Source organism: Tauraco erythrolophus, chromosome 9 (assembly GCF_009769465.1).
Source record: "Tauraco erythrolophus isolate bTauEry1 chromosome 9, bTauEry1.pri, whole genome shotgun sequence".
Classification (NCBI taxonomy): Eukaryota; Metazoa; Chordata; class Aves; order Musophagiformes; family Musophagidae; genus Tauraco; species Tauraco erythrolophus.
This window is the reverse complement of record NC_141473.1, coordinates 35228216-35253668: the sequence shown is the minus strand read 5'-3', so window position 1 is coordinate 35253668 and position 25453 is coordinate 35228216. Positions and strand designations below refer to the sequence as shown.

General features: G+C 39.7%; 1 protein-coding gene across 2 annotated transcripts in view; it reads left to right on the top strand.

Moving 5' to 3' along the window:
* The window catches only part of JMJD1C (jumonji domain containing 1C), a 166842-nt gene that overhangs the window by 48574 nt on the left and 92815 nt on the right, over window positions 1–25453 (top strand). For both annotated transcript variants that reach the window (XM_086616769.1, XM_086616767.1), the window contains exon 2: window positions 5942–6106. In XM_086616769.1, coding sequence (XP_086472895.1) covers window positions 5942–6106 — 165 coding nt within the window. The remainder of the gene's footprint in view (window positions 1–5941; window positions 6107–25453) is intronic.

Here is a 25453-nt window from a genome sequence, read left to right as displayed (position 1 = left end):
ATGTTTTCAGGCATTGTGGTTGTCTACCTAGCCCTGCTAAAAAGTACACAGTACATCTCGTATTTCTTTGTTGAAAGTAAATACACTTGTATTTCTTGTGTACAAATATAAGTGAAGTTTTTGTATTTAGGAATGAAAATGTCTGATTTGCAGTAAAAATACTGGCTATTTTTAAGACTACATGGAGGCAATAAACCCCATCTTGTAATCCTAAAGAATTTGGTAGTTTAAGGCCAATCCGTTGCCATTATTCCAGGTTTTTTTTTTGTGTGTGTTTAGGCTGTATGGACTGATGCCAATGTATTTTCAAATACTCTTTTTTTTTTTTTTTTTTTCTGGATGGGGTACTGTTTTGCTTGAAGAGTTTGTGAAATGCTAATATATAGCATTTCAATATATGAAGGAAAGGGTATGATGATTCTTTTATGAGTTTCTTTTAATATAGAGTGACTATGAAATGCTAATGTGAACGATTGGGGAAATTTTGGTAGTACAGAACAACACTGCAAACCCTTTATTAAATAAAAATTTCTACTGCTGTCTTTGGTTGTTATTTCACCACTATTCCATGCGGAAATGGGTAGCACTTATATAACACAGTAATAATTTTCCTGTGTTAAAGCTGTTTGCTTTATAGTAATTGTGCTTTGATTGCATTTGATTAGTTAAAGATATATTTATGAAAGACTTGACTGCTAGGTAATGCCATTTCCATCAAAGAAGCAATCTGTAAAAACCTGAGAAGGCAAGGATATTGGGAACAGGATGGGAAGATTAAGTTTTATAAAAACATTCTTATTGGCTCCATTCCCTCTGGACTTACAACTAGCTTTAGTTTATACCAGTTAGATATTGGCAATCACCTCCATCTCAATAAGTAGATGGAGTTTTTCAGAGCCTAGTATACCTTGGTTTAATTTTCAACTGCATACAATGCTAAAAAAGCCCACCGGAGATAAACAAGCTGTCAGAGTCGTGTAGGGTTCAGACCTCCAGAAACCTTCCTGCCAACTTCAGACCCTCAGTACTGTCTGTGATGCTTTGGTTTGGGATACCTGGACTCACTTATCTCCTTGGATTTTATTTTCTGAAGGTAGATTTTTCTCTGAAAATGAGGAAACTTCCAGCACCCTTTATACTGGGTCAAAAAAGCGCCATTCTCGTGTTTTTTTCATACTTGTGTATTTTTCAGTAAATTTCTGCTAAATTACATACAAGGTATACATTTTTGTGCTAACTCAGACAACTAGTTTTTGATGCTTGGTTAAGCATCCTAAGAGTTTTATGTCTGTCTTTTAAGTTGTGTAACTAAGACTTTTGAATTCCCCAGATAATTTTTAGCACCTGGATTTTGAGTTCTCAATTCTTATACATGGTGTATGAAGTATATATGCATTATAATTGCACATGGTGTAATATTCTGTCTCTCGTTTAATTTAAAAACATTATGAATGAAAACCAGTGGGATGTGCTCTGGGATTCACCTTGAAGTCAGCAGCCATATCTGTGTTGATGAAAGACAGTTTGATGTGGTACAAATGTAGAAATGTTTTCTTTGACTTATTAAAAACATCTTAAGATTGCTTGATTTTTTTTTTTTTTTTTTCTCCTAGAAATAAATATTTTGCTAACAATCTTTAGGTGATAAAGGGGAAACTCTGCAGTCCTCCCTTAGGAGAGAAAACAGAACTTGTATTCTGTTAAACACAAATTAGGTGTATGGATCACTTCAGCACACTGGGTTAGAAACTTAGTAAATAAATGCTCTACAGCCCTCTATTTCCTTGTTACTAGAGATTACTTTGCCTTAAAATGATGGGTGTTTGTAGTGATTCTTGTAGCTGTATTGCCCGGAGCTCTTGCCAGGGCACACCTCACCTGAAGTCAGCCTTTGGATCATTAACACTGCAGTTGACTTCAGCTCTAACCAGCCCGTGGGCAACTCGTCCACTGCTGTAGTGTGGGGAAGTTCCAAACAGCATCCACCTGCTCCACTGGTTTCAGGAAAGTGGATGGTGTGCAGACTATGCTTTTTAGCATTATACGTCAAATTTGCTGGAAGTCAACATTGCTTTCGTGACAGTTTAAAGGGGTTTAGAATTTGCTTGGTCAGGCGTATTTATTTGGAGCAGAAGTGACTGGAAAATTCTGGATCACAGCACTGCGTGTAGAGAATTTCACCATGATTGTTGTGTTTTGGCTTTGAAACAGCAGTATTTTGTTGCAATTGTTTGGCTGACTCCATTGGAAATTAATTTCTTGCCTTGCTTTACTTGGAAAGCTAAAAGCTTGTGCTGCTTCCTGTTGGAAAATAGTAGTGAGTTACAAGATTAGCACGTTAATGCCAATTATAAATATAATATCATCCCAGTGGGAATTTCTCCTTTTTATGCAAGTGAATGCATGTGTGGTGAGAAGACTTCACCCACTCTGGGAACACAAACTTCTGTATAGCTGACAAGGCAAGGAAGCCAAACTTGGCTGAAAAATCTCAAAATGGACTTTCATCATGCTTAGGAAGGCAAATGTTGTAGAGTTTCTTGCTGTACAGAGTTTGGCCAGTGAAGCAAGAAAGATTAAATATTTTCAGCCTTTGCGCTCCTTATGGGGATCTGACTTTGGCTCTACGTTTGTTTTGTTGGCGTAGGTTGCTGGATTTCTTCCTTTCTTCCTTCTCTCCCCTTTTTACTCCCTTAGATAAATTGTGCTGATTGGGATGTTGCTCCTCTATGTGCGGTAGGTCAGTGTGCAGAGGAAGAGGGAGCCTGTGTTCTTCAGAGGCTTTGCTGTTGCCTTGGAAAAATTCATAATGGATTTTCCTGATTTGAGTATTTGCTAGCAAATAAGAGAATGGGCAAAGCATTGGACTCTGCGTTTTCTGTGGTGTTTCTGCCTTTCAAGAATGAACTTTGAAAGGCCAGCAGATAGTTAATAGTCTTGGCATCGAAACCTGAATGTAGTGGAAGCTGGCAGAAGTAATTCCCAAGTAAGGTTGTGTGTGTGTCATACTAGAGGAGGAGTGTGGTGCCCTGGGCAATGGCAGACTGGCTCTGCGCCATGCTCCATTCTCCACTTTTCTTGGAACCGCTCCTTTGAAGATCTAATTACGCGGTGCCAGAAGACTCTGCAGATAGCTCAGCAATAACTCCCACTGTAGCTGCACCGGATTTCGGTTTATTTGGGGTGCAAAACTTGCACACAAGCACTAGATTGTATCAGTTTTCCACAAGTTTTGGCTAGTGTCCAGAAGATACAGTATGTTTCAGTGTGGTGGTTCCTGAACTGTTAACTCCGACTTACTTGTATCTGTATTTTCAAAAACATTTATTCACTTGGTTTCTCTTGCCTCCTATTTTTTTTTTTAATTCTCTGCTGTGTGACGTCTGGTGCTTAACCTCTTATACCCTGCTATAGACTACCCAAGTAAAATGTCTTTCCAGGTATTGAAACAAAATTATTATTTGACCAGTCCAGAATAATTGAGTGGAATTTACAGGAGGAGGAGCCAGGAGGAAGATGACTTTAAGGAATGATTTTTGACTATACTGTTAATGAAGGTTGTCTTTAAATTTTGTGATTTGGTCCATTGCAGAAATAAATTTCTCTCTAGAAAAGTTCAAAGTAGCTGCAAATCCAAGATTCTGGTATTTGATAAGGATGATTTGAGATATGATATACTTTCCTGCCAGTGCCTTAAAGCATTACTATTTACTGTTAACTCTGTTTTGATTGAGAAATCATTATTCTGCAACTTGATTAAGTATTTTTAAAATTCATTAATAGAAATTAAGTTATTAAAAAGTGCTTTTTAGTGAAAGGTGTCAACTTCCAAGTTTTCGTTTTGAGATTTTGCCGCTGTTTTCTTTCTTTGTTAGAATAACAGGTGATAGCTGTAATGAACCATTAAGGTGAGAGGATAATTTAATATACAAACTATTCCTATAGGGCCGATTCCAATGCCACCTCAAAGACTAGCAGTAGTTTCCTGATAATTTCAATGAGTGAAATGGGAAAAAGGACAAGGGGAAAGAGTAGTTGTGTTGATGAACAAGGTGATGCAGAGATATGACTGTGATCAGCCAGGGTAATTGAAATATTGGAGGAGTGGCAGCAGGCAAACAGTGGGAAATTCCCAGTGTTGAGGTGGTGAATCCAGAGGGAAGATTTTACCCATGGGAAATAAAGAAGGAACAGCATTTAATGCAGATAGACTACTGCCCTGCACACCCTAGACTTGGAGAGTAAGAGCAGTCAAGAAAGAAAATGAGTAGTAAGAGGAGATGTGAGGTAAGAGGCGGAAAGACCAGTTGGGTGTGAATGTGATATTGGTGACACGGAGCGTGCACGATGTCAGGGACGGTCGGGTGTCAGTATTTGGTGGATGAGAGGGAGTCGGTGAGCAGCGAGCGATAGCTGCGGTTAGTCTGAGTCGTGAGCAGTGTGAGGAGGGGGAACAGAAATAAATGGGTAGGCTGTGAGTGTAGCTTGACAGGAGAAGAAACTACTTTCTTCCTTTTTCTTTGAACAAATTTTAAGTGGAGATGCAATAATGGGCTGTCATAGAAGAAAGTGACTGCAGTGAGTTGTCTTAGTCTGATGCTTTAAAGAGGGAAAGGAAAAGGGAGTATATAGGAACAGAAGGGGAGTAATATGGTTTAAAAAAATAATATGGGGGACACTGGGATGATGAATTTTGATAGAGGAGTGAGAAGAAGCTTGGTGTAAATTTGTGTGCATAGAAGGGAGAAAGACAAGATGAGAAGGAGCACCATATAGTACGTGTTTGGAAAGTGTGAGACAAAGTCTAGACAGGGAAGTATGTTGCAGGCCTAAAATTAACCAAAGTTAAAAAGACAAGAATATTTCTGTGACAGTGATTTAAGTTCTCAGAAGCAGATAGAGAAAGAAACTCCAGTTTCAGAAGTTGCTTCGGGTGTGGCTGAGAGCTGAAATTCAGGAGGGTAGCAAAGCATCTTCCCTTCTTTTTCAGTTTGAGTGACAAGCAGTGACTATTTGTAATGTGAGCTGTTTTTTCATGTGAATTTTCTCATGATTTGGGAAAGAAAAAATTGATTATGTTGATTTCCCCCCCCCCCCCCCCCCGTTCTGTAATTTTGAAATGTAATGGGTTTGCTAATGCGGGTAGCTTTCGGATCGCTTTTTGGCTCTTGAGTTACCTCTTCCCTTTACAAGAGGAGGCAAAAGGTTTGGCATGTTTAGCTTAGTGAACGCAGCTGAGGGAGGGTATGGTTGTTTTCTACTACAGTTCTCCCAGATACATTTGAACTTCCAGGACAGGGATGGCGCGAGATCAAATAGTTGCAAACTGGCTCCAAATTAGTTTAACTGGAAACAGTGTGGAGGTTCCCTCCCCCTCCAAAGCAGCAGAATTCCAGGAGGACAAAAATGGCAAGCAGCTGAGCTGCTTCTATTAGGTGCTGTGTGTTGGACTAGTTTGCAGTAGGAGGGTCTGCAGGCTCAGGATGTCCTTTCTGGTTCTGTTCCAAATGGCTTTTTTTTTTCCCCGTCCTTTCTTGAAACAGTGTTTCTTTGGTTGGCTTGTATTGTATGACAAGTATCTGAACTGAGAGTGAGAAGTGTTCTTAAACTCGTTTACTGATCTGTAAATAGCTGTATGTATTACTCGGATGATACTAGTAGATACTTAGTGTTGTACCCGGTGAGATAAGCTACCCAATGTTAATGGTAACGTTTTAGCAAAAGTAACGCTCCTCACTTCAGCGTAAGTGCACTGCCAAGGAAAGTTTCTGCTGTGGTGCAGGAACTGATTATAGGATTGCAATACCATAATAGTAAAACGGGCAATATTCATCTCTTGCATTAAATTTTAAACCACATGCTTTCAAAAGTGCATGTAGATGCACACATGCTCTGTGTATGTAATAATATATGTCCTTTTCCTGTTCTTAAATTTCCCCAGGTATATGTGGAATTTGATGACCTTGAATGGGAAAAGCGAGAATGGGTTAAAGTTTATGAAGATTTTGCAACCTTCTTGGTGGAGTACCAGCTGGTCTGGGCGAAAAGAAAGGACCCAAGCCAGACTCAGGGATCAAAGATCAAACAAATTCAATGGCCTGCATTGGTAAGATACTTAAGCAATTGCATTTACTAAACTATTTTAATATCATCTTTTTTTTTTTTGTTCTGAGGAAACTGTCTATGTTACTTAAGTGATGGTGGAAAGTAGTGAGCATGGAGGGGGAGGAGGGTAAGAAAAGGATAAGAAAATACTCCTGTTTGTGTTGAAAGGGTGGGAGTGGTGGTAAGTCACTCATCTCCCTTTTTGAATCAATTTAGAGCACTGCAAAACTACTGAGTGACAAAATAGAACTGATGGCACTTTAGGTAGTCAAAGCATCTTACAGATATTAACCTATCAGGAACACTTCTTAGTGTTCTGTGGAGGACTGAAACTAAGGTGAAAATCAGCTGTTAAGCTTGTGATGCCTGCTTTGTGCGAGTTGAGTCTATCTAGAATTCAGGTCAGAGTTCAGAAAGATGAGAAAAGTGAGTAAAGATCAATAAAGTAAGTGATAATTGCTTGCCTGGTTTATGAAATGAGCCTTGTGAGACTGATGCTTTCTGGATTGATGCCCAAGCGTTAAAGCTGCTGAGAGAACTGCTAGGAGGTTGTGTCTGTTTTGGACATACCTTGAGGTAGACCTGGTGAATACTAAGTATCTGATGAGATAATCTAATAAGCAATAAATGTGTATTGGTTTTTTTTTTTTTCTCTCCAAAGAAACTAGTAGTGCTGTCAAAGTCTCCACAAGAGCCAAGTAGAGATGAGATTTCAGGAACCTACTTTATTGGATGTTTTTGCTTTGTACGGAGATGGGGAAGATTTCTCACAGACTGACAGGTGAAAGGGAGCTCCAATAAATTTGTCAAAATGGTGAAGAAAGGATGTCTTAGATATATTTGATATTAAGCTTAGTATCTCTAACTTCAGTCTTGGGTTTTTAGAAATTTGTAGTTTTGATGAGTTTAGATGATGGTATTTTTTTTTTTCTCCAAACTTTAGCTGTATCTGTTTCATTTAAATATTCTCTTTGTATTCTTATCTCTGAGCACTTGGACTTTCTGAAATGCTGTCGCATGATTTTTTTTCTGGAACTGTGGTTGGAACAGTGTTGCTGAAGGTCATGAAGCAGGCTGTTCAAGAAAGCTTAGTGGCGAAAGAGTTGTATAGATGGTTTAGGATGAACTTCTCTTCAGTTGATGTTCCTACTTAACTCACCTTGTGTGTTTGTTCTGATGTGCTTGGGTAAAACAAGCTAACTTTCTGAATGTACAGGCTGTTTCCTATACTTGCTTCTACAGGCAAATTTTCTGTTTCATATCAGTACATGCTTGAGCAAGAATTTTTAATTTTAAGGAGTCATGTCATTTGTTCTTTGAAGCCATCCACCTCTCCTTGATTGAGATGGGTGTTTTAAAATCTGTTAGCAACTTAGGACTTAGTATTTAAGTACTCTGCTGTTTTACATGCTTTTCATCTCACCATCCAGGATAGAGATCCTTTTTGAGTTTTAAAGGGGTGTATTTCTAGAAAGTGTTCTAGTCTGGCTGCTGATCCTATCTCCATGTTCAAAGTATGTTTTAATTGCACCTTTCTCTCAGTAGAGACTTATTCAAACTTGTGCTGGTCTGGCAGAAGGCAGAAACATTTTTTTTCTTACATGTCCATCTTACCAATTTCTTTATTCTTGTTCTAATGTTTATGTTCTTGAGGTAGCTGACAGATATGAGAGGAAAGATTTGCGAAAGATCCACCTCCTGCCTTTACAGTTAAAAAATTGAGATCATTGAAAGAGACTCTAAAGTGAGGCTCAAATAGCTTGTTGTGTCACAGTTTCCAGATGTTACAGATGACAGGTTCTCAGCATTTGTACTTGGCCTGCCTACAAATGTTATACCAGTTGTTTTCTGTGTCATACCCTCTAGTCATTCATTCCAGAAAACCCATGTATGAAGGAAGGTGTGGATACAGGATATTAACTGTAGTTAGAGCAGATTCCATAGAGGCTTCCCAAAGTTCTGCTTTGTATCAATAGCTGTACTGAGCACGCCAGGCCTTGGAGGACAGGGAAGGTGCTCAAATTGCCATAATCCTTTTCGATTTTGTTTCTAGACTATCTGAACACTCTGGTGTAGTGGAGTGGATGACCTCTGTGAAGGTTTGTGGGGTTTTTTGTCAAAACAAGACTTACTAAAAATAAGAAAGCAGTGGAGAAGGTAGTAAAAAAATTTTGATTTGCCAAACAACAATAGGCATATCTGCACTTTTATGTGAAATCCTAAGTCTGGATGTGATAATGTACACTTTCTGGAAAAGCTGAGTCTTGCTGTAGCTTTTAAAAGAAAAGTCTCAATCTTTCCCATGCATGAGAACTGTATTGAAAAAAATCATTCATGTACTTAACTTTCTTATCTTCATATTAAATACCAAAATGAAAGTTTCTGGTACAACTTTATTTTGGATGCTAATGTACAGGCAGCAAAGCAATATTTATTTTGTGTTCCACAGGATCTTTGCCTTTAGTGGAGTGAATGGAAGGTGCTTGTCTATTTAGGTGTTATCTGCTTCTCTTCTTTTCTTCTTAGATCAACATATTCTATATTTACTGTGTGGTGTTCAAACCTGATCAGAAGACAAGGTCTGCAGTTTCCTGTGGGGCTTTCTAGGTGCAGTCATCAATCTAGAATCCATGTTCTTCAGAATTACTGATTTCTTTTCTTGCTCAATTGTGCGATACAATGTAATCTTCACTTTATGGATAAAATGGCTAGAATGCAAGTTGGTCACAAATGTTTGCTATTTTTAAAGGCCTGAATGCCTGGAGTGTAGCTGTTCCTGAAAGCACAGCATCCATTAACCTCGTGTAGCTGTGCTGAAAGGTTTCAGGCTGTTATGTCAGGTGCTGACAGAAAGTGAGGAAATGAGGAGTCCTGCGTCTTTCTCTTTGTTTAGAAATTCGGTTACTGAGGACGGATAGAAACATCACCCACCCCCCCACCCCCCCCAAATATCTATATATGAGATTATAATTTTTTAGTAGAATTCCCCCCTTGTTGATGCCGAAGATGAAAAGTTGATGTAGTTGGGCCTGGAGTCCTATTGGCAGCAACATGCTCCATCGTATCAGGGTCGCTCTGCTGACCAGTTTCTGGGTGACTGTGGAAGTCTGAGACAGAGAGGAAGTGTAGTGCCTCAGCTTGTTCATGCTGAAATCAAATGCCTTTCCTTCTTGTGAGATGACTTTCTGGAAAGAGTGGAGAACCTCTTGGCTGCCTAGCAGGCTGGTATAATTGGATATCACCCTGCATGTGGGGCATTTACAAGCATAGAAGAAAAGACTATCAAGAAGCATAAAGAAATGACAATGGTGATAAGTGGTGTGTGCATAAATGTAGCCTAGATATTAGGGAACAGAGTGTTTGGTAAACAGCGCTTGTTTACCAAACAGTGATGCTTTACAGATGTCAATGCAGAAGAAAACTTCTCAGCTAAAAGGGTAGCATAGAAAAAAATGTGAGCACAGATTTTGAAAACTTAAAGTGTAGGTAGTGGAAGTGAGTGATGTGTCTTTCCACATTAAGGGATTAAGAAAAGAAGTGCAGATAAGGTGTTGAAATTGAAGGCATCAGCTTAGCTTGGTAAACAAGGAGAGGGTAGTGTGTCACAAAGATACGAAAAAAAGGACTGAAGGGCTCAAAGTGATGGACTAGGAGAGTTATCAGTACTTCAAAAAGGAGGCAAAATTGATTTTTTTTTTTTTTAATTCCTCAGGAAACAACTTTGAAGCAATTGAGATGAGGGATAAAAATTTTTGGTCTGTGGGTGGATAAGAATAACTGTATTTTAGGGGGAATAAATTAATCTCCCTGATTTAGAAATAGTTTGGGTACTAGGATGTTAGAGATCAGTGATAAAGCTGTGCCTATGGTACAGTTCAGCCTGAAGTCTTAGGAGTATGATGGTATCCCCTTAGCAGCCAAGAAGGGGGGTGGAAGTAAGTGTGTGGGCAGGGTGACACATTGGAGCCGAAGTTTTCATGTGGACCAAACAGAATGCTTCTGTGAGCTGTCAGTTTGAATTTAATTACTGTCTCTCTAATTGCATATTAAAATTCCTAGAAATATAGTGTAGAGGAAGGAGGAGAAGAGGACTAAGGATAGAAGCCGCGAAGACATTTTAGAGAGTAACAGAATAATGTGGAAGAAAAGCTTAAGGTGTTAGACTAACTAGGAGGGGATACCAGGGTAGAAACTTAGACAGCAGTTCACTTTAACAACGTCAACTTTATATGTTTAAGGCATAGGAAGGTGTGGACCGAGTGCCTTTTCTCTTAATAATTTTGTTTGGGAAGAGGGTTTTGGAAAAATGTGCTGAAATGAAAATTTATCATTGAAGGTCTACAGATAGAAAGGAAAAATAGAAATTTAAGACAGATGTTTTAAGGGGCATGTTCCATTATCTTGGAAGGAAAACAAGAGAAGAAGGGTAATTGAAAATGCAATTAAGATTAAAGGAGTTTAAGATGAATAGATTACAGCAAGTTTGTACTTTCAGGAAAAGGAGCTAGGAGAACACCAAAGGTGGGAAAGAAAAGAATTGGAATTGGAGATAAAGAAAAGTGAACACATTGAATGGAAGTGCATGTGAGAAACTTCTGCACTTGCAACAAGAAAGGGAGAGACTGTTATAGAACAGGAGAAGGAAAAGTATTATGTTCGCCTCTTCCTTTTGGAAGAAACTGTCAGTCTTGTGCAGGGTAGGTGTCAAAGGAGGAAACAATTTGACTCAGTCTAATATGGTGAAAAACGGGACTGGGGAATGGTTTGTTTTGCTGGCAGGACAGAGCTGGGTGCCTGGGAGGTTACATAGAGGCACGGATGATGGGTCAGGGGGTTCATGTGTTCTACTGGGTGTCGTTTGTTTTGTAAAGCACGCGTTGCCTGTTAAGCCTCTAAATAAAACAATACCGCTGATGAATTCCGTATGAATTGATATATGATAAATCAGAAGAATCCGTACTAATTCCCTGTTGGTTTGAGTATGGAGACAGTGCTTCACTAGCTTTGCAGTACTTGCCTTGTCAAACCAACAGATTTGCCCCGTGGTCTCAACTAATACAAAGGTCTGCAATAACTGCATCGCCCCCAGTTTTTGTGCTAGCGTGCAGCAAGAACTGGTTCTCCTTCAACTGTATGTTTCTGAAGAGTATATATACAAAAACTAAAATGTATTTCATGAGATCCTGAATATGCTTATCTCCTAAGGAAGAGTGGCTGCAGGAGCAATTTCATCTCCTCTATTACCTCAGTTAGGGGAAAAAAAAAAAAAGCAAGTATGTGTCTGTTTGCCTGTCTCTCTTTCTTGGAACAAGTGAAGTCATTGCTAAACCAGTGGCTTGAGAACAATCTTTCCTGGGACTCTGTCCAGGGCTCTGCAAGAATATAGAGCTTTAGCCAGGCTTATAACAAAACCAGGGATAAAGAGCAGATCTTCATTGGCAATGACTCACTCTTTTCCACTGTGAGAATCTGGAGCTGATTTAGGGTGAACAGTGCCAGTGGCACCTGTGGGACTGTGGGCCTTCAGTCTGACCATCATGCTAATGAGGAGGTCTTCCTGCAGAAGAGGGAGATGAGGTTTGTTCTGGGTGGTAGTGGATGCATTTGTTCTCGTTAGATGTGGATGAGCCCGTATGTTCATGTGCTGATGGAGTGTTAGGGTACTTGGTTGTAAAGTATGAGAGCAGAAGTATTCATGGACATGTGGAGGACAGACTTGTCCTCTGACCTTACATAGCATTTTCCTCCTCCCTCCCTGTCCCCCTATTCCAGCTGTCAATTGCAGAATCCTTTTGCTTGACTGAATTCTGCTTCGGCTGGTTTGATTGTGTTGGATTATAAAGCAAATACTTACAAAGTGCCAGTTTATTGGCATTTGTGTCATGATTAAAGGAGAAAGTGTACAGATTGAACAACAAGCTTCTATAGACCTTCCTGAGATTTGTAAGACAAAATTCTTGATTTTTGGCATGATGATGGAAAGTAGAACAGGTCCCTTGTTCATTTCTGTTTGTACCATGACGCACTACTGCTTTTTCAATCTCTCAAGGATTTGTTTTCTTCCTTGTCTTGATGGTCTAATTTTAGCATTTCTGAGTAAGTTTCCCTTTCATATGTTGGTCCCGTGGATCAGATGGATCCCCTTTTAAGTCAGGAGTTTCTGTAGGTACTGCTAATGTTCCCTCTGCATACTCAGTTACTTCACTGCAGCCTGTTCTCCTCCCTGCGCAATGAAAAATAGAGGTATATCCTGCCAGATACTGGGAAAAAATCCTCAGCAGACACTCAAAATACTGTAGCAGTTAAAAGAAATAAGTTCACAAGGGATTATTGTGTGTATGGAAAGCAAGGCAGAGAGAAGACTCGGTCTCCTGAGTCGTAAAAATAAGTAAAAACATTGAGGATATTTCAAATTTGAGAGGAGGAAGTGCTGTAGCTTCCAGGGAAAACGATTAAAAACTCATAGTGGATTTTTTCAGCTTCTCTGTTCTCTGCATCAGAATTCTAGTGCTTGTATACTTTGCTAATCTGGGGAAAAGATGAGATATATACAACAGAGGAGAAAATGCTTGGAAACTGTCAGCTTCCTGGAAAAGATTTAAGACACTTCAGAGCTTGAGGAAGACAAAATTTAAGTAACTGACTCAGCAGAGCATAAATGACCTGATTTTTGCTGCATTGTGAAAGACAGTAACATGCACAAACAGCACTTGGAGATGGTTCAAAGATTACTTTGCTGGAGAGTACGTTACTGTAATATTCCCACAGAACATAAACGTCTCAAGTAGTACCACATCCCGCCTGTGTACTTTGGCACTTGCTTTTTTTAAACTACTGCTTACTGGGAGCCGCTGCTCTCCACACAGTCTTCTGAGCAGAGGCCATTACCTTCCCAGGACATGCCCCAGATGAACAGCAATAAACTGAAATCTGTCTCCCCAGATGCTCCGTTGTGAAATATGGGTGTTGTCCCGTGGCTTCCCAGTCTGGAAATGAGTGACGGAGTGGAAAGCCTCACTGCAGTGCTGACTTGTATGTGGCCCTGGTACTTCTTGTGCACTTTATGCTACTGCATTGTTTGTTCCAAAGGTGTGGGGTTTTTTTTTGTCTCGGTGTGGGCTAATGACAAGCGTGTACTTTTTTTTTTTTACTTCTTGTTAAACTTGCACTTCTAAGCAATGGAGATCCTTTTTATTAGAAAGGATTTAGTTTTGTAAAAGTATTCTTCCACATATAAAATACATAAACTATTTTTTGTAGTTAAGTGCTATGCTAACAATTGTTCTTAATGTCAAATTCATTTACAGGAGTGCCAGGAGTGCTAGAATTCCAAACAAAACAGAGTATTTTCTAGACTTTAGCCTTTAAGTAACATTAAGCACAAGTCATTTTGATCGTATGGGCCTGGGAGTTGCCATTTTGGCAGCTCCTCTAGAGAAAGCTGCTTTAGTATGTCACAGCATCCTGGAGGTCTCTACTTCAGGTTCTTTCCTGCTGGTAAAGCACTTCTTGTTCTCCAGGGATTCTGCAAATTAAATAACTAGCATCCTTCAGCTGCAGTGCTAAGCAGGACTCCCAATTGAGTGTTCCTCTGTCACTTGCACCTGTTCAAAAGACAGATAGCAATGAAATGCTGGTAATAATTTGCATGCGCTTCCATAAAAGATAGACATAAAGCTTCTTGAGGTTCCATATTGAAGCTAGACAGTTGAAGCAGAGCAGCCACAGTTGCAGGGAGCTCAGTGCAGCATAAATGTGCTTGCATATCGATTTTATAACTGGTGCTGAAACTTAGATTGCTGTGGTTATACTCCTGTTGATACCCTAGTCAGCTAGCTCGAAGTCTGTGTAGGTGTATCTGAACTGCATTCACACTTCCAGCTTCAGTGTTGACCTACTCTGCAGCTTCATCAGGTATAAAAGGAAAGAGAGATGCTGGGTCCTCTGAAATTGACTGGGAAGTCCTAAGTCTTTGATTTTTGTTCATAGCATTTATGAAATCAAATTTTCCATTTGTGCTGAAGAAAACAAGTTGCTTTGTAGCTCTATATCATCTGAACTTATTCAGTGAACTAGAAGGATCAGCTCAACTTTGGAGCCACAATGGTGAGCAGAATATAGGCATGTGGATGCCATTGGTTATTTCAGCACAGTATTTTGGAAATTCAACTTCCAGAGCCTTGGGCTTTGGAAGAATGACTGAATGCCTGCAGTGTCTTTTGTGTATCTCCATTAGTCTGGTCACTCGCAGTCTGTTTGTTACTGTTTTATCTAAATATTATGACTTATACATATTATAAATACATACATTTCATGTATGTATATGTGGGTGTGTAAAGTGTGGTGTATATAAAGATATACACATATATATAATTTTCTCTCTCTATAAAAAACATTAAAAAAAATAAATCTGACCTGTACCTGTTGAGAGGCTGTACAGCCAGGGAAGAATGTCAGTGTGGTGCTTGTCCTCCACCCGAATGGTGGCTGTCCAGACCGAGGAAAGCTGTGCCAGAAGACTTCCATCCACAAGCAACTGCTTGGTGTTTTGCTTGTGGTGGTGGGGAGGAGCAGCTGGGCTTTACACCTGTCAAATCCACTTGGCAGCTATTTTTGAAAGCCACCCACTGTTAAAATCTCCACTGCTGCTTCTGTGCATTAATGACTTGTCAGCTGTGCAATGCTGCAGCCCTGCTCTCTTCAAGCTGACTTGAGTAAGATGAGTTATGGAAGGCGTGATTAGAGTTTTGAGTTTCTTGTTCTCCTTTCCCAGAGTTTCAGCAGCAGCCTCTGGGTTTCATCATGAATCCTGTGATGTGTTGTATGAAGTCTCAATGTCCACCTTAAACGTATAGCAGCATGGAGAACCCATCTAAAATGCAAAGCACCTTTTCTGAAAAACTATTTCAGTAGTTTGTTTGCACATTACTGTTTGGATACATATGGCTTTGTGTGAATGGTGTGTGTTCTCCTACAGCTGAGACACAGGAGCTTCAGGTGAAATTAATGTCTGGATGAAGTCAAAGTGTTGCAGGCAGGCCCAAATGCTGCATTTTGCTAGGTTAGGGTAAAAGATCTACCTTTTGCAAAGTACCAAGAATCTGAGGGGAGCTTTTTTGATGGTACTAAGAAAGCATATACTTAGCTCCGTCAGAATTTTGGTTATTGCCATGTAAACAAGGCAGGTGTTTGGATTCTAAGGTCTCTTTTTCTATGGAGTGACTCTACAGAGCATTTTTGTCATGTCATGATTGCATCACTTTATTTTACCTTCTCTTTAGCCTGCCACAGCCATAGAACAGGCACCCATGAAACAATACTCCCTTGATTTCTGGGGATTTCTTGTAGCACTTCTTTTTATGGCAGTAGCAGCAGGTCTTGTCACTGGGTATGATCCTTCACAATCTTGAATAACCAGAATAAGTGATGGTGGGGAATCTTATGTTGCTAGATTCAAAAAGAGAATTGACAACAGGGACTGGAGAGGAGACACGGAGGAAGGCCGCTTAGTCCTTTGAGCCCTTGTGGTGTGGAAAAGGATGTTAATATTTGGGATAACAAGGAAATTGAGTTGAGAAAAGGATGGTTTCTTTACCTCTTGGGGGAAATGCAATATCCGTGTTGCTGGTTAGGCTGCTGGGAGGTCTCTTATATGATTTTGACAGAGCGTGGGGATGGGAGGAAATTTTACCTCTGTAGCCCAGAGCTGGAGCTCAGTAGTGCTGTGGTAGTAAGTTTGAAAGTGCTTCTGTTTTACCAACAGATTCAAAACAAAAGAAAACAACCTTACTTCCTTTCAGCTCAATCTGTTACAGATGTGGTTTCACAGAGAACTTAACCAATCTCTCGCTGATGCTGAAAGGGACAGTGCTACTGCCGTCCCTTTCAGGTACTATGGCTTAAAACCCCCTGGATTCCAGTTAGATCTGCAAGCTCTGTCCCCTGGGGTGTGTATACACGTTCATGCCCCTCCGTTATATGCAGAAGTATCCTACGTTATTGCTCACACTAAGCTCTTGTGAAGTAAGCAGGGATGTATGTGAGACTGAAGTGCTGCTCTTTGTCACTATTATGCATTGGCTGTACTTGGATAATATCAATCCCTTCTGGTTTATTATATATCTTGATTTCATCCCATGTGCTTAGGGCTCTGCATTGGAAAAAAGATTTTGAAACAAGATCTTGGTAGTTAGCTGCCATTAACAGAAACTTCTGCTGGCAGATGTTGCAGGCCTTCATTTATACTAAACCAGACTAAACAGTACTTCTAGCAAAAAGTTGTCTTTTTTTTTTATTTCTCCTTTGTCAATAGGTGCTAAAGCATTATAAATGGGTTCTACCTGATACATTTATCATGAACAATCTATGTTTTCATATATAACAATTTTTCTTGTCTAATTTCCACAGCAACCCCTATACTGTTTAAGTTATAGTAACAGTGATTTGTTGTTGTCCATCAAGTAAGTTTACATTTTTAATTTATCTTAACTTCTAGAGAGAAAACTGAGCCTAGGAAAGAAGTTCAGGAACCAGCCTGTCAGCTTCAGGTGTTCAATCAGCATGAGGAGACTAGCTGGGATAGAATCTGTATTTTCTGTCTGTAGTGTCCTAAAATTTCTGGTAACTTCATTTATTTGACAAAGTGACTATTGTTCTTGTTTTCTGGAAAACAAAGTCTTAAGTAGTAAAACCAGTATGACCTCTGTTCCTGACTTTGCTGTTGGAACAGCAGTCTCCTCAAGTACTTGCTGGTTCCTTTCAAGTGCGTGTTTATATGGGAACACGTCTTACTTTCTGAAGTTCATGTTGCAGCATTTATGTTGACATGGATTTCGTCAGCATTTCTGAAGCCCTTCTCAGATTTGATGGCTCTGCATGTGTCCCAGCTGGGCAGGAGGAACAGAAGTGTTGGTTGGCCGCAGGTCATGCCACTCATGACAAGAATTATGACCTGATTAGGCAGTAACCACAGGCTAATTGGAACTGCGAAGTGCTACTGGTGAGGAGAGAAGTATAGAGGAGGAAGCTGCTGAAGACACAGGTTTGTTTCTTCTGCTGAACAGTTTTCTCTCTTTTTTTTTTTTTAAATAAAAGTTAAAAAAAAATACAGTTTTTATTTTACATGCCACATCCAATTGTCTGTAATGGGTTCAAAATCTATTCTTTCTATGAGTACACAGAGGCCAGGGCTGGGAGCATATTGTTTTATCACTTCCTTTCTCGTATCCTTGGATTAACATCCTTCCAGCTGCTGGCCAAATCAGGAAGTTGAGTCAAGGGCTAGAAATGGCAAATACACCTTCAATTACTTCTTAAAAGGAAAAGTGAAAACTTAAACTGAAGATGTTTGTACTTCTTTTTGCAATGTGTGTCCCATTAGGATGGTGTCAGTCTTAAACAAATGATGGACAACACTGAAGCCATTTAATTTTTTGAAATTCATCAGGTATTGAGAAACCACCACGTGGTCGTATGTGTGGTTTTACAATACTTCTGCTTTTCTACTCTCTGCTGCGTGGAATTTTCACATATATGGAGGGAAATACATACAACAAAAGTTGGTTTTGTGTTTGTTCCATTCCCCCATCGATCTTATCTACTCTTCCTTGCAGTAAACCTTGAGGTTACTTCAACAACAGCTATTGGTAATTCTGTAAGACATTTTATCTCATTTAGTGTGCATTGCATGTTTAAAACATGATTACATAGAATATTGTTAATACTGGTAAGTGAAACAATGTTAATAACTGTAAATTTAGGGCTTTATAAAGTCTTTAGGAACCAAAATAATTTCAGAAAAATACTCATTAGACTGACTTTGCAAGCAATCAGAATAGTCTACTATTGATTAGAGAATTGGTCTTTGTTTGAAAATAATATCCTTTAGCAGTAGTTAATATTTTACTGGAGAAACATGGCTGACCTCATCTAACCCTGAGTAAGTCTGACTTTTATTTACAGATAGGTGAATTATTAATGCAATTAATTATATAGAGGGCTTTTTTTGTCTACTGACTATCATAGGGTCTACACCAGTCATGAGTAGAAAAAAGTATTTTATTAAGCTTTTTTGTCTTTTGTTAGATGCTTTTGTGTTCCATTTTAGTTGCTTTATGGAAATAACTTGGTCTATTAGTTAAGCAATTGTTAGAAACTTACATGAAACCTCTCAATATTCAATTTTTGACCAGAACCGTTTAAGAAAAAAATTAACTATTCTTATGTACAATGCATCATTCTGAAAAACTCTTGACCGACTATTTTAATTTGAAATTTCTCACCAATTTTGAGTCTAAGACATTGGGTAAGTACCATATTTCTTTTAATAAATGATGTAGAATTATATTTCTGTTCATGGCTTTAGTTTCAGATGGCTTTGAAAAATTCTTACCTATTTCGTTTAAAGGCTTTACAGGGTTTTTAAATGCATATGCTGAGTTGCTACAAACTATATTAGTACCATCACAGTAGGAATAAAATACTGATTTGTAGGGCTGACTGAATGGATGCCTCTGGAATCACTGAATCATTTAGCTGAATCCTGAAATGAGACAAATAGTACTTCTTATTGTTGGCTGATGAATGTAGCTATTTTTGAAAGTATAATAATAATGCTATATATCAATATGGATATAACCACAACTCATTTGTGCTTTATAGTTTCTTTTTAGTGAGCAATGTTCCTATCTGTTTTGATGTATTTGTCTGGAATAGGCTGTATTTGTTCTTACCAGTGTTCTAGTGAGGCTCTGTTACCACGACAAAACCTGTTGGTTCCAGTATTTCTATTTGTCCAAGTATGGTTTTGCCTATGGTACTTTCACTATTCTAAATTAGTGTTTTTATACTTGTAGTAATTTAACTATTCTAAATGATCCATAAAACTTAAAAGCCAACTTCTTTTTCATATCATGATTACCTAAAGTACTACAGAAATGCCAGTATATATTTTTGTAGCTTACAGAAAGGATAATTTGAAGATGCACCAAAACATTTTCCCATTCAGGAATCTTGTTAGTAGTGGATGGTACACAATTGCAGAGTACATGAAGAGATCTCAACATCTCTGTAAACTGCTGCTACAGGTTTGCCAGGATCAGATCCTTACTGAAGTTGGAGGCAAGATGCTCATCGTTTTAATCTTGAAGACTGGGCAGCACCTCCAGCTTTCAGTGTCTCCTTCTGTAGATTACTTAGGACAGATCTAATCGATACTGGTTTACTTTTTGGGTAAGAAGCATTTACAAGGTGGCTTGAGAACTGATAAACATTTCACTATTGATCCTTTATTGGCAAGTATAGTGATAGGTATTTGTGCAAAATCGTCTTCTAAGACTCATGGTGCAATTAATTCATATGGGAAAAATGAGAAATATTTGGGACAATTTATTGACCATTTTGAGGGAATTAATTTAAGTCAGAAGTCTTCTGGAACTTTGTTGTGTTGGAAATAATGTAAAACTAAAATGAAATCACTATGTGCATTTGTTTATCAAGTATTTCAGGGTTTATGGATGTTCTCCTACTTAGTCAGATACTAACTTCTATCCTGTGGGGGGAAATAGCAGTTATGGGTTTGAGATTGCATCAGAGCTTGCTTGTAGCAAACTGATTTCTGTCAGGCATCACCTAGACAGACAGAATTGCACGAACCTCCACTAAGCACCATCAGGTTTACTGGTGAAGGTAGCTGCAAACAGCAGCAGTATCTGATTAGTCAAGACTGGTGCAGTCCTACCATGATAATGGTGTGACTAAATTTGCAGGGAAGGGATTACAGATGATTTGTATAAGCCTGACCAGTATGTGTAGCATATAAAGAACCTGTTGTGACTCTTTGCTTCTTCTCTTCCTCCTCCAAATGTGGTCAAGTAGAAATGCAGCTCTGCTATCTGAATGTACAGCAATTCATGCTTCCTTTAGGTGTGCCTAATCTCAGATGAGCTTTTCTTAGGGAAGAATGTATGGAGTTCTCCATATGCCGTCTTATTAACAGTTTGGATCTTCTGTCCTTTATATATATATATATATATATATAACCTGTATCATGGCAGTTAATCTGCTTATATAAATGCTGTGGTATTCATACCACAGTGAAGGTTATCCTTATGAGGGGCTTGATGGCGTTCTTAGTTGATCACAGAGTTTTTCTACATCGAGCTATTTTCCTGTGTTACTATCAAAATACCTAGTGAACTGTGGTTAATCATATTTTGGCACACGGTTCTGAAATTACCACCACTGCCATAGAATGTAGATTTTGACACCTTTGGCTGCCGCAATTGCACAGTCTTTTAAAGACAGATGTACTTGGAGTTCCTTCAGTACCAATGACATTACTGGCACGCATAAGCTTGTATTCTAAACTATTTATTAGGATAACCACTGTACCTTCTATTGGGCCTCTTAAGCCCTCCTCTGAATGTCTAACCCAGACTTCCTTTCAGAGTGGCAAAAGGACCAATGTCTTCTCCTCAAATGTTACAAATGCACGTACAAAGTACAAATGAGACCAGGAAGGGCGACTGTTCCACACGCTCAGGCAGACGAGGTTAACACTATTGGATGTCATTCAATTGGTCCCGTATCTGCCTGCCAAAAGGCAGATAATAATATATTATAATATATTATAAGGTAATATATATATAAGGTAATATATAGCGTATGACATCTTAGCTACCAAGAGAATTAGAAAACTCTAAGTCGTCCTGAGCCTGCCTGCTCCAGGTCTTTGTGTTATTTTAAACAAATTTTGGAAGTAGGGGAGACAGACTAGCTTTTCCTGTGACTTTACAGGATTCTAAACACTTCCTTTTAATATATTAATGGAATTTAAACTTATTCTTTATTATATGTATTTACACTGTGGCACTGACTTTTTTTTTTATTTTTAATCTAAGTAATTTAATGATACAAGTACAGATCTGTTACTTAGCTATGGATGTTTTTTGGCGCAGTGAGACTATGAAAGGTCGTCGATAGCTAGTTGCTTTTCGTTGGAGAAAATGTTTTTCTTTTACATTCATGGACCTTTTTCACTGTTTTTAACCAGGGTCTTAGCATCTACATTGTGAGTTTAAAGTACTAGCTGCAGTTTGTTTTTTCAGTACAGTATCAGTATAGTTCTTTTAACTAATGTAATCCAGATTTTTGCTAGTTGCCTTTAGAGTTTGTCTTTGAAATGAACTAAAAGATCTCTTTATTTTCATAAATGAGAGATAAAGATGGGAGATAACAGGAACGTCATTGCAAGATTTATAAAACACAATAAATTTTGAATACTGTTGTTATGTTGGCCAGCAATAACATTTTGACTATAAAAAGTAAATGGAGAAAACCCAGTAACTGTTTATATCACATTTCTTATGGAAAATAAGCGATTAGGCCAAAGCAGATACTTGCTTCTCCCTTGAAATTCTGTTTTCAGCCATGATCCAAAACTGTGAGGAGCCAAAGAATACTGGTAACCATGTATGCAGGTCAAAATAGTAATGTTAATTTATGAGAAACTGAGGCTTGTTTTCCATTTCCAAAGTAGACATGAGAATGTGGGTATGAACTGCCCACAGTTGTTGTTATATTATTAACTATAATAACTAAGGCTAATCAGTTGGGCTTTTTTAAAGCAATGTTGTCTTCAAACAGCCTTTCCATCATAGTAGTCGAAATAAGAAGTTAAAAAAAAATCCATGTATAAAATGATTGTCAATCTTGTATGTTTTGAACTGTTGTGGTTTTGACCCATGGTTTTATCATACTCTTGAAGTCATGTGTTCTGCACAGTGTTATGTTTTTTCCCTACAGTGTTCTGCATGTCCTGTGTCAGGGACTGTAGCTTGGATCCACCTTCACTAAATCTCCCCCCACCCTCTCCCTTCCTTGGTGGCTTCAATCTGTTCACCAGCACATATTTCTGTCTCTTCTGTCATGCAGACAAAACCTGTGTTCTCTTTGTTCTTTACATTTTCCTGCTCATTGAACTGTCTTGCAGGTTAGTCACCCTCTGAGGGATGAGCTTGCAAGTGGAAGCAGTTGTAGAGTGGGGAGAATAATGTAGTTCCTGACTGCAACCAAATGATGAAATTCTTTAGCAAGAATTTCATCTTTATGCTGTACGTGGAGAAAGGCCAGAGTTTCTGCCACATGGACTCAGTATTGCTCTGCTTTGAGGCTAACGGAGCAGTTGACAGATCTGAGTCATTTCTCCAGGCTCATGCAAGCAATCATTTGCAGTCTGTTAATAGTTTTAGGCTCAGCTTGCAACCATGAAGGCGGGAAATACAATTTTATTACTGAGAAGTCATTCTCTGAGTAGTTTTGTGGCAGGAGGTGAGTTCAATTGTGATTTCTTATGATCCCTAGGTATAGAAATAGTAAAGATGACTTCCCCTCCTCATTTTGACTGATTTCCAATTTTGATAAGATTTTAGCAGTCATCCAAAAATTTGGCTATACATTATTCTGTAAGTCCTTTTTTGTCAACTGAGATTGCTGCTCAGCTAGGGAAGGAGGATTCAGTCACTTCCTCCTTTGCCTCCAGGATGTGCTGCTTGTTTTGAGCTGGGAGGTTGTATCTCACTGTTTGAAAGGAGGTAATATCAGTAATGGGATTGGTGTGAAAGCAGTAGAATTGTCTACTTGAACTGCTCTTATTTGGTTCCAAGCTATGGCTGGTGCCTGATTTAATTCTCTGCTGCTGTTTGGTAACAGTGCAAGCAATGTTGGTGCTTTTAGAGCTGTCTGAGGTGCTTGTGTGGGACAGAGGCTGCTGGCAGGAGAAGAGAGGGAATTGGGAATTCATCAGCAAAGAACCGGAAAAAACTTGAGTGTGAGAGGAAATGCAAACATCACAGTGTAATTGTGCTGTTTACCGTTTTGTGTAGTTGTTTTGATTGTTTTTCTCTGTTTCAGCATCAATTTTTGTTGTCTGGATCAAATGTTAGCACATAAGACTGTCTCCAACAGCTGCTCCTTTACTTTTTTTCATACCTGCAGCCAGAATGAGGTATATGCTAAAACATAGCTTTTTAAGGCAAGTGACTGCTGGAATATAAGGTCGTCATCTTCCAAATTCAGAGAACTGTTGCAGGAGCTCACTGGTGTCAAAAGGGGGAGTCTTTGTTCTCCCTGTTCTCTTCTCTGCAAGAAGAGACTGAAGGTGGTTCAAACGGTTCTGCTCATTCATCAGAGCACATAGATCCTACCTGCTGAGAGAAATAAAATCATAGAATATCTGGTGGTAGCTGTTGTCTCCATTTTATTTTTGAAAGGAGGATTACTGCTACCACAGAAGATTGCAGATCAGAATAAGACGGAGTCTAGGGGGTTCTTCCTTTTGCTCCTTTGTGGTGATGTTTTCATGCTGTCATTTTTGCCATTCTTGGAGGAGAGGATAGGAGACAATCCCTGGCCTTGATTTCAGGTGAGGTGTTGAATAGAGTGGTGGCTACTGAAAAGAGTATGTGTGTTTGTGTAGAGTCCCAGATTACCAGTGATGTACAGCTTTCATCAGAGCTCTTGGAAGAAAAAACTGAAAGCAGGAAACCCCCCACGCTACTGCTGCGTAACAGAGACGAAAGATGTGGGGTGATGGTCACAGACAGAGCAATGTTCCTGTTTCACAAATTCTTCACAATATAGTCTACACTTGAGGCTGATCCCTTTTCTTCGAGTTCCTCGCTTCAGATACATATAGTGCCGAAGGGATATGCTGTTCAGCTCCGTTCTCCTCTTCATCCCTATTTCTCTTCCTCATTTTGTCAGGTCTTGTGCAAGGCTCCATTTCACAAGACTGATGACTGTAGGGAGGTCATCTGGGCCAGATTGGAGATGTTCTCTATGTAATACAGAGAAAGCTTTTCATTCCCAGTATTTCTTAACCCTGTAGGAACTGTGCAGTGAGCCCCACAACCTCTTCTCTTAAGTGGTTTTTGAAGAGGCTAACCAGATTTCTGAGGAAGTTCACAGAGGTATATGACAATCTTGTGATGAGTTTCTTCCTGTGGCCATAGCAGATAAAAGGTCCTCTGTATCACACTTTCGAACCCCGTGCACATAGCGTGGTTTGCCAGGGCGAAGTGTAGAACATGCTCTTTAAGGTCAAGTGCAGGGCATAGAGTACAGACACCTCATCCTCTGCCACCTCCTGATTGCTAGAGCTTTGTCTTAAAAGCAGTGGTTCTCGAAACATCTTCTCCTTAAAGGCTCCTCACTAGCTTCAAATCTCCCTTCTCAAAGCGCTCCCCTTGTGGGAACGCTGGTTCCACAGTCTGCTGAGAATTCAGCTTCAGTAACCTTAATTTTGGAAAGAAACTTGAAACCTTAGTAATCTAGACAATAAAAAAAAAGCAGATTCACAAATGTAGGCACAACATGTCGATGTGCCATTTGTTCCTTCTCTCTTGTATTCCCTTTACAGTTCCTGAGAGCCTTTTGGTATTTATTCAGTGTCCTGGATCCTCGGTCCCCTCTCGTGCTGTTCACCCGTGTTTTCATGGTGCTGGAACCTGCCTCGTGCCTCGAGCGCGTGGCCCCCTTACAGCTCTGCGTGCCACGTGAGTCAGTCCAAGGAGGGTGGAACGAGAGCTTTGCGTTTTCTGTGGAGTGCAGGATTGGCAACAGCGAGCATCTCCTTTAAGTAGTCCTCATTATCTTCGGAGGACAGGATGTCTCAGTTGTTCGGTCGCTCTCCACAGCTCGCTTTTCGAAGTTGGATGCCATGTTCCAATGTTGCCTGTACGTGGTCAGTCACAGCCGTTCACAGGACACGCAGTATGCAGGTGCCTCCAGAAAACGCTTGGCTGCGGTGGTGAAGCACACACACAAGACAGCCTGTGTTCAGTCACCTGACAAGGGCGCAGTCTCCATGGCTGGAATGCAGCCCTTTCCCACGTCTACTGATGTGCCTCTGTTGCAGCTTTGCTGTCTGGCTGGTAACAAAGCTGCTGGAGGGCCTTCAGTGAAAGGAAGTGGGTTGTGGCTGCTCAAACAACTCTCCTATCTATAGCCCTGTCCCCACGCAGCTGGAGATGTTGGCAGAGACTCTCGCTTGCTGTGAGTCACGGGCTGACTATTCTGTGATCCTCTCAGGTATCCCAGAATGGGAGCTGCCTCCTTACAAAGTCCCGTTCGGTGCTGGTGGTGCAATCCCCAGTGTGCTGCGCTCTGACACGTCACAGGAATGAATTGCATCTCTGAGGAGAGCGTTCGCTGGAACTTCTAAGGGCTTGAATGTTACCACAAAGCCCGTCACGCGCCTGTGACGCTGAACGTGATGTTTAAGCCTCTTGTTCATCTTCAGTTTGACAGAGGGAGGACCATTATTTAGATGGGAGGGGAACAAGTTACT